The sequence below is a fragment of the Rhipicephalus microplus genome, unplaced genomic scaffold (assembly GCF_043290135.1).
Source record: "Rhipicephalus microplus isolate Deutch F79 unplaced genomic scaffold, USDA_Rmic scaffold_20, whole genome shotgun sequence".
NCBI classification, from domain to species: Eukaryota; Metazoa; Arthropoda; class Arachnida; order Ixodida; family Ixodidae; genus Rhipicephalus; species Rhipicephalus microplus.
Window position 1 is genome coordinate 4,441,407 of NW_027464593.1, and position 14,347 is coordinate 4,455,753.

General features: G+C 47.5%; 1 protein-coding gene across 1 annotated transcript; it reads right to left on the reverse strand.

Moving 5' to 3' along the window:
- Positions 1–863: 863 nt before the first annotated feature.
- Positions 864–6,623, reverse strand: LOC142785285 (alpha-scruin-like). The gene is made up of 5 exons (XM_075883744.1): positions 6,488–6,623; positions 6,121–6,237; positions 5,681–5,864; positions 1,233–1,447; positions 864–1,171 (listed from the first exon to the last, which is right to left on the reverse strand). Exons 1-5 carry the CDS (start codon positions 6,609–6,611, stop codon positions 954–956), a joined length of 858 nt encoding a protein of 285 aa, XP_075739859.1. The 5' UTR covers positions 6,612–6,623; the 3' UTR covers positions 864–953.
- Between the last annotated feature and the right edge of the window lie 7,724 nt (positions 6,624–14,347).

A 14,347-nucleotide genomic window follows, 5' to 3' on the forward strand; every position in this document is an offset into this window, starting at 1 on the left:
CGCCAACCAGCCCGAACACGCGGGTTGGCGCGAAGCGCCGAAGAAAAGAACAACTGCACTCCACGGTTACCCAACACACACTGGTTTTATTTTACAGTCGCCTTGAAATCCTGGATGCCAAAGCGGCGCCCCCTGGCATCCTCACATGTCATTCCGAAACCGAAACTGACAACCCAAAACACAACAGTTCGCTACGTGAGAATTGAATTGAGTCCACCTACGTGCACGAAGGTGTTCTACCACACGTCAAAAAAAGCCTCTTGATCGGCATTCATCGATCATGAATGCCACGAAAGACAGCTAACATTATTTGCGGTCGCATAGCGCCACTCGATAACTCGGATATTTATTGCAACAATTGAGGAGTGCATTGCGTGGCTAGCGTATTACACGAGTAGTGTGGGAACAGTTGCTGTGAGAACAATTCATAAAGAAAACCGTGCAACCACTTGGTTTATAGACTATCCCAGCACTATCTACACCCTCATTGGCCTTTCCTGTCCTTAAGAAAGTTATTGAACGTTCCCATCATCACCTTTATTTGTATGATAACCCTAATCTAGTGAATGTTTGTCGATGTTGGCACTTGCGCAGAACCGGGTGCTTTGCAGTACTTTATTGTAGATACTAAAATTATGACGAGTACTAGAGAGGCAACCTTGGACATTTCGAGGTTGCTATCAGAAAACCAACTTTACAAATTCGTAACTTTTAATTATTGCTAGGATTGTGACGTTTAATGAGAGTAATACAGCAGTCATGTCTTGTAGCTGCAGGAATGTTAGGCTTAGTTGTACATTTTCTTCGGAGGTGGGATTGTTTGTGCATGCGATTTCTCTTTGCCAACACATTGCACGGACCACTTTTTGTTGTAAGGCCAGTTTAATTATTATAATCACGCATTCGACGGACACTCGTCTGGTGAGCGTCCGTCTGCATATTTATTACACAACCTAAACATACTTCGCATAAATCGCATCACTCCACTTTGAGCTGCACAGTGAATGCTGGCTACTTGTTGGCAGTAGAGTTACTGCAGAATGCCCAGACAGTGGTTGTGGCATGGGGCAGGCGGACACTACAGCCTTTTTGTCGGTGATGACTAAGGTGCTCTTCGACAGCACGCCCCACTCTTGGCTGTTGATGCCACCAAAGATGTATATACACGAACCTGTAAAGCAAGCAGGAATTTTGAATTTTCATTCCGCACTGCCATCAACAGTTTTTTTTACCTATGATTGCAATGGAAGCACTGTGCCTGGCTACTCCAAGTGTGCAAGTTTTTTTCCATTTTGTATGTTTTGAGCCGACATCAATGGAGTCCACGCTGACAGGGTGCCTCTCTTCGGCAATATTCATACAGCCTCCACAGAGCCAGATGTTTCCATGGATGATAGTTGCAGATGCGAAGGCTCTAGGCAGCCTGAGTTGTGGACCTGTAGTCCAGCTGTTGAGTGACGAAATAAACTCTGTTTACATATGAACTAAAATACACATATACCACTAAAACATTCAAAAGTATGAGATAACAAAATATTACCTGTCTAGCTGTAGTGAATACAAAAGTACTTCGCAAACATTAGGGCTGTTGTGCCTGTCAGACATGCCTCCCAAAAGCCAGACGGTGCTATCCTCGGCCACTGCAGTCATGCCCATTCTTGGCTCGGGCATTGAGTTCAGCCGTTTCCATTTGCCATTCTTCAAGTCATATGCTTCAACAGAAGAAAGTAATCTGTAATTTAAAGTTTTATACTAATGAAATTAGGAACCATGCCAGTGGTACTTTTAAGAGCTCAGTCACTTTTACACTCATGTGTCACCCACCACAAAACTTCGCGGAGGTAGGTGAGAGATTATTATCCTTGATATCTTTTCAGCAGCTTTAATAGCGTATTTGCTATAAATATCTACACAAGCCCAACTTTTAAGACAAACGCTGGTTATTTGTACACGTCGTCTTCACTTGTACATAAGCCCGTTGCAACCACAGGGTGTAATTGGGGCATTCCATTGATGCTTTGTAAGCATATTTGCGTCGCTTTTCGCAGTGTTTAATTTTGAGCTTTGGTGCAGGCTCCACGTTTTTCAGGCTACATACATGGTAATGGCCTTGCTATAAAAACAATTTTAAAAATCTACTAAACTGCTTTTCTGTGAGGTTCTTTTCAGGCTAAGCACTCTCATTCACAGACATCCTTGATCACTTCCAGCTCCATTGAAAGGCTCTCGTATTGCCCTACAGTGGTTCCTCATCATCCATGCATAGCCTAGGAGGCGGCAATGAGGCATGACAGTGTTAAGATATTTTGTTTGAATTTCGGATGTTTCAACACTTTCACTGAATTCGGAGGCAAAGGTACTATGAGCGAGAAAAAGGGGGGGTAAGAGTGCTTCATTGAAAAAAAAAACTTGCTGGAAAACAGTTTTCCTGCTTTTTTCCACACTTTCCATTGGTATTTAAGTCAACAGAAATACTCGATAGAATGAAAAAGGTAGATTTAGACTAAATCAATTAGTTGTAGGTGAAAGATCCTTGTCATAACTCTCGCATGTAAAATGTTCACTATCTTCTCTTTTATGCTCTCAGTACAGTGAATATGCTTTTTAAACGTTTCAAGCTACAGAAGCAAGAATCATAGAGCTTAGTAGAGCTCTCAATATTAGCAGTTCAGCCTCTCGAGGAGCCAAGCAAGTTCTTTGACGTAGCCAGTTTTTGTAGTGGTTTATTGTGTATTTTGCTTCATTGTGCTTGCTTCAAGACGAGTTCGGTGATTGAAGTGCTGCACAGATTGCTGCTAACATCTTCAAAAAAATAATACTGCTACAGGATGCTTCAAACCGCATGTTTAATTGGTCGGCAACTGCTCTGAACCTGCTCTGACAAGGCCCTGAGAAGGTGAGGACGACGAACTTTTACCTTGCCACTAACTCGTAAGTTCTAAAGAAACTTAAAATAATCTACATAATCTCCAAACTGTCATTATAGTCGGCCATTATTCCCTTTGATCTGACCTATACAACAAGAACTGGCCTATCAAAGTCACATTATTTAGATGTTTTTAACTTGACATGTGGGTAATTTGCAGAAATGGATAAAAAATTACTTTGATGTTGCAGCAATTGCATGGTGTAAAATTAAGTTAGGTGCTGACACTTGCCGCTTTGCGTAACGAGAGGGCGTGGGCAGATTGTGTTCCCGTATGACCTTGAGCTACGAGTAGTTGCCGTCGACCGAGTTCAGATGGCGCTACTCTATGGGGCACCAGGTATTCGCGCTGCAAGCACTCATTCTTAAATCCGCACGTCTCTATGGGATCTTGTGATTTAGGAGAGCATTGCCATGTGCCTTTGTGCCCTGCCAGTGCATTTGTTTTGCTGATTTGCTCCTTGTGATTCAGTTCTTATATAACTTGACGCTGCATATGACTCCGAGTAAGCGCCAGTGGCCATGTCACTGGCTGCGCCTCGAAACGGGCAAGTGGTGTTTAGCCTCAAATTGCTAGTCCGGGAATAGAACTCTTATGGAACGTGCGTCGTTTTCTAAGGCTCCGCGTAAACCAGGGTGCCTGGATAAGTGGGGACTCTCAATTCCGAAATCCAACAGAGTCTTGAAGCCTGCTGACCATGTGTGCACTAATCATTTCATGAAAGAAGTGATCTCTGCCACTAATGCAGAATACAAAGAGAACGTCCTGTTGCGCGCAACAAATAAACCTGCGCTCACTTCGTATGTTCTACGCATCATTTCACCTGGCTGTTCAAAATACCTGATGATTCAGCAAAAAGGCAGGAAAGATCTGCGAGAACGGCTGGCTCCACTGCCGACTTATCGGAAGCGATGGGGGCCAAAAGGTTCAACTGCATCTGAAGTGCTTAACACGATTACTGAAAGTGAGCCGAATTAATTGCTCGTGAAGACAGCGACTCCACAGTGTAGCGATGATTACACAGGCACGCTATGTATGAGGCAGCGCTTCGACTTCAGAAGTGACGGGCTAGCTCAACCACGTTAAGAGGAGGTGCTCCTCAACACGACACGTTTAGTGTGGGCCTATGCGCTACCTACTGACTCAGTTCTTCATCACCCCCAGAAACGTAACTTTATATTTTAATTTCAAATTAGTCAGAGCAGGTAACTAGGCAAAGAACATTAAAAAATTAAAAATTGGTTTTATTTTTTCACTCCTGTAATATTGTGCATCATAAATTTGCTGTGAACGCAGCTTTCCACGTGAGGTCCTGAAACATTTGTGAAATTTGGTGGAATCTGTGCACAGTCGAAATTGAAGAGGTACACGGGATAATATCTCTGCCCATCGTCAGCATTGATAGTTGAGGGTCTATTTGTTGAATTTAACCTCCAATGTGACACATCGCCCAGACATGATTACAAGAAATAAATTAGATAACTTCTAAAGCAGTTAAAATGAATTGTACTGCTTGCGATGGAATTAAATCCAGATTTTTATGCATATTTAAAACTAATTTGCAGGCAACCACACTGCTGTGACAAATGCTTCATAATTTGCTGAAAACGTTTCACAGTTAATGAGATAATTAGCAAACTTGGAGTGTACAATTCACAGAGTAGGGCATTTGAAAATACCATATGTGGAACCGATACTGTCATTGTTTCCATAGTGAATGATTTAGCGGTCGATCCTTTTATTACATATGTACGTGATTTTCTTTTTCTGAACGTACGGAAGATCTTGCTGATACATATATCTTTAACGGTAGCTCTTCAATGCCCAAAAAATAATCTGTAAATAAACTGTTCCAAGACAAAAAGGGATACTGTTCACAGCAAATTCTTCTTCCTAAAAACTCATACTATAACGTTAAACACGAAATCGCACTTTTACACAACATGGCAAATAATTAACATGCCTATCAAGGCTAACTTAGTTCTTAAATGGGAAGCATTTCTTTGCGAACTTGACCGGCAGACGAACAATGGACGAACCAATGGACGGAAATACGAACGCTTCTCCCCACTCATCATCATTCACTCCGTGGATACGAAAATTCCTGCACGTCTTAAAACAAACATGTTTTATTTTCTACCACTCTACGAGTGCCATCCGAAACTTTCTGGCATTTACTTTTTTCTCAATTATCGACAGCGACATGAACGAAGCGCATTACTCTTTTCTGTGTAGCAGCTGGACGGATAAAACGGCATTCTTTGTACCAAATGGCATTTAACCTGATGACATTAACACCCCTGGTGTGATCGGGGAATTACATATGTAGCGGAAAATGGTATTTATTTTCTTTGTTCTCGAGAGACTGGCATTTTTCATGGTTCATCTTTAACTACAGCTTTTGAGTTGGCGATCTACTTTTGGTATAGTATTTTTTGCTTCGTGCTAAACCCATTGTTTGTTCAAAATGTGCCAGAAATGTCTATTTACATGAGGTTATGCGTATTTTATCTTGTTACTCTTACAGAACATGCAGAATGTTTCGTTACTTTCTTCTCTTGGTGGAAAACTAAACGCAATATTATTGCGTTCCATTATTTTTATGGTGAGCATTTTCCAGAGTGCACGCGTTGTACAATTCTTAGCGGTGCACACATGTACGGCATTTTTTAATGATGTGGGTACTGTGATATCGATTACTCGCTCCACTCTCTCTTGAAAAAAAAACTGACCAAGGCCATTCACTGGGTTACCTTCCGTCGTGTCCTCTTCCACCAAAAGCAATGATTCTTCCGTCAGTTGCAACTGACGCATGGCACGCCCTTTCATCCAACATGTCCGGCAGTCTTTCCCAGTTGCCTGTTTTAGTGTTCATGATGAACGTCGTTTTTGTGGCAGCCATTTCGCCGCTCTTCCTGTTCAGTGTTGAGTAGCCACCTGTGAAAAAAAACGGTTTTTTCAAATCCAGCCTGCTAAGGTGCGACTTCGTAGCGAGTCAGTTTTCGACGCAAGGTGTCTCGATGCAAAAATACAAAATGACTCATAATTTGCCGTTTTCTGCGATCAGTTAGCGCGAGTAATGGCAGGGGAACTAAAAGTGCGCTGCAAGTTTCTGTTAAACATCAAAAACTCATGAGGAAAATTGAAAATAAAAAGAATGGTTGTAAAAATTTTGGGAGTGGTGCTAGCTTACCTGTTACAAAGATGCTGTCATTAATGTGAGCCACTGCATGGTAGCTTCGGGGCTCTGGCATAACGTTAACCAGCGTCCACCGATCTTTAAGAGGGTGGTATTTCAGGACGGTTGAACCTAGGGTGCAACAAAATCAAAATCTTCGTGAAAAGCAGTGCTGTAGCTGGGGGGATCGGGAAGAGGGTGGTTTGGGGATGTGCCCCCCTCAAAATTTTCAGTTATACATGCACACATAGAAACGCAAGCATGAACATGCATTTTGACGTAAAATGGATATATAAATTTCTGTTCTCTCTCCTCCCCCACTCCTGAAAAATTCTACCTAAGCTAATAGTAAAAAGCCTACACGCCGTAATTCTTGATGTACCTGAGCCCAGAGGGTTTCGTGGGTCGAGTCCGCCTATAACCAAGATTACAGGGAAGCATGGGTCGCCTGGTTGTTGCGCCTGTTTGAGCTGGCGGAGCCCAGGCGACATCCGCTCGGGAGTCATGCGCAGTCCCAAGGCGAGCCTGCGTTTTGAAGGATATTTCGTCACTGTGATCAGCTATAGCCTGCTGGCACCATTTGTATACCCTGCTGGCAATCGTGATAGCCTAGTCACACGCATCGGAAAGGTACTGACGCGAGCCAGCCACACTGATACACTCAAGACAACTCAGCTGCTAGGTTTACGGAACCATACTGCACAATGTGTTAGTAAGTAGTGCAGATGTGCCAGGGCGTCGGACTGGAAATGGATCAAGTTTTGTGGCTTTTGGAGTGACGAGATAGTACCCTCATGGCGTATTGCCGAGTTTATATATTAGAGCGCATTTGTTGTCTTCATCTGCCTATATAAAACGCTGAGATTTCGGCAGTCGAGGGAGAATACTTTAAACATAAATTTGCAATATTGTATATATAAATATGTATATGTAATGTATGGTCATTTCGCGTGAAACACCACCCTTCAGAATGTAATCAGAACGTAAATAAGCCATTTCACTTTTTCTTTAAAACGATATATAAATGTATTTGCCGGTGCAGCAAGAATGCAATTAGTTCAAACCCAATATTTTGTTTATGCATCACTCTATGCACGCGCGTTTCACTGACCTTGTTTTGAGGAAGGAGTCATCCATGGGCTGAAGCATCCCAAGGTTCGGATCCATGTCTGCGCGCAATGTTGCGTAGTGCGCGTACTTTTTCGTGCTGCGTTCGTCCATAGCATCGTTGGCGTTCACGGAGATCGTTGAAGGCTGGCTGGGTGGCCATTTCTGTGCGTTAACGGAGTAGAAGGCGCTAAGGTAATGTACAAGGCAACCTCAATGCGGACGGGAATGCATGACTGCGCATACTTGGAAAAAACAGATCAGAGAAAACAATTGCGAGGCAGCACAAAAGTCTTACTTCTTCTCTTTCACCTGTCCCTTTCACGTTAGCACCCCACTGATGTTGAACAACACACCCGGCAACTCGTCTTACTCATTGCGGACCTTAAGGTGGTGGGCTAAATGCACACGTCAAATACTATTCCATATACTTTGAGCAAGTTTCCCCCTCAACTTGTTGAAGTGCCAACATTACAGTACACAAGGTCTACTAAACGGTACCGCGACTGGTTCTGCCGTTCGGGGAGTGTGCAGGAAGTTAATGGGCAGAAGTAACGAAGTCACAGAACGAAGTGCGACCTGCAAAGCTGTCTCCTTGGTTGTCTGCGCCCTTGATCATTTCAATTTCGTTTACTTTAGTTTGCTGTCGCTTCTTAAAATATACGTAAAACTGAAATGCATTTGCAATCACAGCGCAAAGGACTCATTCGAATTTTATTTACTTTTTAATTCAGAACCTATATTTGAACGTACTTAACTCTACAATAAAACTTATGTCGCAGTTCTGTCAACAGGCCGAATTCACGGCTTTCTTCAAGGCGGTATTCGTGATTTTTTTTTCTATTTTTGTTTAATGCATCTCTTGAAGTGCTTTAGGTAAAAAGCGCACGTGAACTTAATACAGTATTTGTGACGGTTTAGCAAAGTATGCGATAGAGCTTTGTAACGACATTTCTTTTATCCACTTTACGTGTATCGTGTTCCTCACCTCGATATGCACTGGCACAAGGTCATTCGGGTGCATGTGCCACGAGTGAGTTTCAGAGGCTTCTCGCGATGCGGTGGCTTTAGAAGGATTGCGCATCTGCAAACGAGAGTGAAGTACGTTATGTTGGCGAAGGCATGTGCCTTCAGTCTTTCAGATTGTCTTACCCTTCTTAAGTGGAACCGCAGGGTGCCTTCCCGTCGGTAGTGTCGATACGCTCGCTGGATGACTGTAGCAGCGTACACACGATTTTGTAGGGTCGCTTTGCTTGGTGACTGCGAATAGCGTAAAAATGAAGAAAAAAGTTGATATGTTTGCAATGCGTCTTTATTTTAGATTGTGTTACATGGCTTACAACGTCATAAGGTGTTGTAGGGCGTAGTACGACCATATCGCGTAGTCTTAATTGGCATCCTGAGTCATATAAGAATACAATGAAGGACCGTGTACGTTGCATATCTTTCAGTAAACTTGTTGAAATGGCTGTACAACATTAAATAAATTCAACCAGACAGATTTCATAAGTTTGCTAGTAAAATGTGTCGGGCGTGAGCAGGACGTCGTGGTGCGAGACGAAAAGCGAATGATTCGGGCACAAGTGAACTCACCAGCGGATGGCGACGCAGAACCATGGAATCCCGTGGCAGCAACACAGCTGCGAATCCGATAAGGGTCTTCGGAGTCTCCGTGACCTTAAAGAAGCGGTGCTGTGCGCGGTCGAAAACGATAACTTCCTCACGTGGGCTGTTGAAGGTTGTCTGGCCACCCACTAGATACACCTCGGAACCTGCGGGTAGGGGAAAACGTTCTAAAACTTCTGCTACTTGATATGCATGCATGAGGAACTGTTTACCTGCGGTACAGTTAATGCAGCTGAAACAAAAAGGAGGGGTAGGTTGATATTGCCACGTTCCATTTCACAAGTTTTTGTTATCGTTCCGAAACACCACACGATTCTCGGCGCAAACCGCGCCTGCAGGTTTCGAGAAGGTTCCGGACTGTAGTAGATCATTTCGATAAGATCACGCCCACTGCGCGAACGGTACAGATTGTTCTGGAACCTACGCCACCGCCAGCGATAACGCTAGAACATTCGATGGCAAGGGTATAAATGCCGACGCGCTTCGCCGCTTGTCAGTTGTTGATCGAAGGCCGACGCTGCGTTCGCCGCTATCAGTCCGAGACTGCTATCTGTGCAAGACTGCTGCTGTAATTAGCCTTTCCCTTTACCGGGCACAGGTTCGCCCAAATAAACAGTTAAATCCCAACACGAAGTTTTCTGTCTTTGGCCACGTCACGACCCCATGACATCTGGTGGAGGTGCTGCTTCGTTCATGTACCGGACGCCCCCGTCAAGCCGTGAACCCAGCCCCCTTCGCGGAGAAGACACCGACGCCAACCAAGAGCAGCGAACGAGCCGCCCACAGCAAGGTCTCCCACCGGAGTACGGCCTGCTACAAGACAAGGCGCGGAAGACCAAGACCATGACCTCGACTGCAGCGACAATGACCACCGGAGCGTCCCAGCCCGCGATCGTCATTCATCAACCCAGGGAACCACCAACGTCCCATGGCTCATCGTTTGAAGACCCGGAAACCTGGCTAGAAACATACAACCGTGTGGCCGCCCTCAACCACTGGGACAACGAAGAAAAGCTCCGTCGTGTGTACTTCTACCTGGAAGACACCACAAGGACCTGGCTAGAGAATCGGGAGTCCACGCTCCGAACGTGGGATGTCTTCTGCGGCGCATTTCTTCAAACGTTCGCAAGCGTCGCTCGCAAAGAGAGGGCCGCTGCTCTACTCGAGACCCGGGTTCAGCTACCAAATGAAAAGGTTGGAATTTTCACAGAGGAGATGACCCGCCTATTCCGTCATGCTGACCCAGACATGCCTGAGGAAAAGAAAGTTCGTTTCCTCATGCGAGGGGTCAAGCAGGAGCTCTTCGCGGGACTAATGAGGAATCCACCAAACACCGTCCAAGAATTTGTATCCGAGGCGACCACCATCGAAAAAACGCTGGACATGCGCACCAGACAGTATAATCGTCGCCTGACTCCAGAATGCGCTGCTGCTCAAGCCAGTGACTCCGACGACCTGCGTGAAACGATCCGAGCGATCGTGCGGGAAGAGCTGCGCAAACTGTTGCCTTCGGTGCAGCCTCGAGTGGATTCGATCGCCGACATTGTGCGAGAAGAAGTCCGGCAATCGCTTCGAATTCCCGAAACACCGCCGCCCGAGCCAGAAACTATGAGCTACGCCGCTGCAGTGCGCCACAACGCTCCTCCCCGTCCACGCCAAAACACCGCCCCGTCACACTTCCGTCGCCAGACGCCACCGCCGCCACCACCCCAACCGACGTCCTACCGTTCCCCAGCGGGCCAGCGCAGTGCACCGAGGAAAACGGACGTTTGGCGCGCACCTGACAACCGCCCGCTCTGATACCACTGCGGCGAGGCCGGGCACACATACCGCCGTTGCCAGTACCGACAGATGGAACTGCGTGGCTTCGCCGTCAATGCACCGCGTCCGCAGCCAGGAGATCGGCCACGTGACATCGCCGACTACCTGGCAGGAACTCAATGGACACCACAAAGTCCTTCCCGTTCGCCGTCGCCCAGCCGCCGCATGTCACCGCACCCCCGGCAGTACTCTGGCCCAACGCGGGGCCGGTCTCCTAGCCCGTATCCGGGAAACTAAGGGCAGCAACCGATGGAGGTGCGGTTGCTGTGCGACGAACTACCGAAGATCCTCCGACGACGACGCCGACGCGACGGAGCTTTTTGAACACAACCCCAACCAGGCAAAGCCCTGAAGGCAAAAGCTCACTTACCGAAGGTGGCCGGACGACGCAACATGGAAGCAGCGGAACAAGTCGACGCAGCCGTGACCCGACGCCACGCCCTAACTGTAATGCGAGATGGCGAACTAGCGACCTCGACGTTCTTATCGACGGCCACAGTGTGACTGCTCTCGTCGATACTGGAGCCGACTATTCTGTCATCAGTGGGTCGTTCGCCGCGAAGTTTAAGAAAGTTAGGACAGCTTGGAAAGGCCCTGAAATCCGCACAGCCGGAGGTCATCTCGTAACGCCTGCAGGAATCTGCACAGCGAGAGTCACCATTGACGGCCGTATTTATCCTACAGACTTCGTAGTCCTACAGCGTTGCTCGAGAGATGTCATCCTTGGCATGGACTTCTTATGCCCCCATGATGCTGTCATCAACCTAAAGACAAGGTCGATAACGTTATCCACAGAAGAAGCACTACCGCCGCGCACGCCGTCAGGACACCATGCTTTGAATGTGCTGGAAGAACAAGTCACCATTCCGCCTCGCTCAAGCGTCATTATTTCAGTCGGCGCTCCTGAATCACCTGACTTGCAAGGCGTCGTTGAAGGCAGTCAGCATCTGTTGGTCACTTGAAACATTTGCGTCGCAAGAGGAATTGCAGAGCTGCGGGGAGGAAAAGCAACGGTTATGCTCGCGAATTTCAGCAATGAGTACAAACATGTGAACAAAGGAACAACGGTCGCATACATCGAAGAAATTGTCGAAGCCACCAGTGCTTTCGTCCTCGCCGATTCTGCGGAACCTGCTCAGAAGAACCAAGCCCCTCCCATAGCTTTCGACGTCAATCCCGGACTTCTGAACGATAAGCAAGAACAGCTCAAGGCCCTGCACCTGCAATACGAAGATTGCTTTTCGTCGTCATTGAAAATTCGGCAGACCCCAATCACGAAACATCGAATCATAACCGAAGAAAATGCCAGACCACTCCGTCAGAGTCCGTACAGGGTTTCGACGCGAGAACGTGAGGTAATGAAGAGACAAGTTGATGAAATGCTGCGAGATGACATTATCCAGCCGTCCAAGAGTCCGTGGGCATCCCCCGTGGTGTTAGTGAAGAAAAAGGATGGGACCCTACGATACTGCGTCGATTATCACCGCCTGAACAAAATCACAAGAAAGGACGTGTATCCTCTCCCACGAATAGACGACGCCCTTGATCGGCTCCATAACGCCAAGTACTTCTCGTAAATGGACCTCAAGACTGGCTATTGGCAAATCGAAGTCGACGAAAGAGACCGAGAGAAGACGGCGTTTATAACACCGGACGGCCTCTTTGAGTTTAGGGTGATGCCCTTCGGCCTTTGCTCAGCGCCTGCAACTTTTCAACGCGTTATGGATACAGTACTGGCAGGATTGAAGTGGCAGACTTGCCTTGTGTACTTGGACGACGTCGTCGTGTTTTCCTCGAGTTTCGACGAGCATCTTCGGCGCCTTGAAGCTGTACTTCAAGCCATCAAGACGTCCGGACTCACACTGAAGCCAGAAAAGTGCAGATTTGCGTATGAGGAGCTCTTGTTTCTGGGGCACGTTATCAGCAAGTATGGAGTTCGTCCCAATCCACGGAAAACAGCCGCCATCGCAGATTTCCCGCTGCCCACTGACAAAAAGGCCGTGCGCCGATTTCTGGGCCTGTGCGCCTATTATAGGCGGTTCGTAAAAAACTTCGCCCGCATCGCCGATCCTCTCATTAACCTTACCAAGGCCGACTCGGAGTTCAAGTGGGAAACGCCACAGGAACACGCTTTCCAGGAGCTTAAACATCGCCTCCAGATGCCTCCGTTACTTGCCCATTTCGACGAATTTGCCGAGACAGAAATACATACTGACGCAAGCAGCGTAGGTCTTGGCGCCGTTCTTGTGCAGAGGGCTGATGGACTTGAAAGGGTTATTAGTTACGCCAGCCGATCGCTATCCAAAGCAGAAGCAAATTATTCCACAACAGAAAAGGAGTGCCTCGCCATCATCTGGGCTACGTCGAAATTTCGCCCCTACCTCTACGGCAGGCCCTTCAAAGTTGTGAGCGACCACCACGCCTTGTGTTGGCTAGCCACCTTGAAGGACCCTTCAGGTCGCCTCGCACGATGGAGCCTGAGACTTCAAGAATATGACATTACTGTCATTTACAACTCCGGCAAAAAACACTCCGACGCTGACTGTCTCTCTCGTGCGCCTGTCGACCAACCGCTACCCGACGACTCGGATGACGACTACTTCTTGGGAACGATAACTACTGACGACTTCGCTGAACGACAGCGGGCCGACCCGGAACTTAAAGCCCTAATAGAATACCTCGAAGGCAGGACCGCCGAAGTCCCGAAGGTATTCAAGCGCGCACTTGCGTCGTTCTTTCTACGAAACGATCTTCTACAAAAGAAAAACTTTTCACCGCATCGAGCTAAGTATTTCCTTGTGGTGCCTTCAGCTCTGCGACCAGAACTCCTGCAGGCCCTGCACGACGATCCAACGGCAGGGCACCTTGGTGTTTCCCGCACGCTCGCGAGGATACAAGAAAGGTACTACTGGCCACGTCTTACCACCGACGTCACTCGTTATGCGAGGACATGCCGGGACTGTTAGCGACGCAAGACACCGCCGACAAGGCCAGCGGGACTTCTGCAGCCAATTGATCCACCTTGCCGACCTTTCCAGCAGATTGGTATGGACCTACTGGGGCCGTTCCCGACGTCGGCTTTCGGAAACAAGTGGATCGTGGTAGCTACCGACTACCTCACCCGCACCGCCGAGACAAAAGCCCTGCCAAAAGGCAGTGCATCCGAGGTAGCTAAGTTCTTCGTTGAAAATATTGTCCTACGTCACGGTGCCCCGGAGGTCCTTATCACCGACAGAGGAACGGCATTCACTGCCGACTTAACTCAAGCGATCTTGGCATACAGCCAAACAAACCACCGCCGGACGACAGCGTACCACCCACAGACCAACGGCCTCACCGAGCGGCTTAACAAGACGATCGCCAACATGCTGTCAATGTACGTCGATGTCGAACACAAGACGTGGGACACCATTCTTTCGTATGTGACCTTCGCATACAACACGGCGGTGCAGGAGACGACGCAGATATCTCCATACAAATTGGTCTACGGAAGGAGCCCGGCAACGACGCTCGATGCCATGTTACCCAACGTCACCGACGAAGAAAACCTCGATGTGAGCGAGTACCTTCAGCGCGCCGAAGAAGCCCGACAACTTGCGCGTCTTCGTATCAAGAATCAACAGACGACCGACAGCCACCGTTACAACCTTCGACGACGCTTCGTGGAATACCAGCCCGGTGAACGTGT

Coding starts and splice junctions, on each gene's coding strand:
- LOC142785285 (XM_075883744.1), bottom strand. CDS start 6,611: ATGACTCCCGAGCGGATGTCGCCTGGGCTCCGCCAGCTCAAACAGGCG. Junction 5,865..6,120: donor TGACAGCATCTTTGTAACAG/GTAAGCTAGCAC, acceptor TTTTTTTCACAG/GTGGCTACTCAACACTGAAC. Junction 1,448..5,680: donor GGAAGAGGACACGACGGAAG/GTAACCCAGTGA, acceptor GTCACTCAACAG/CTGGACTACAGGTCCACAAC.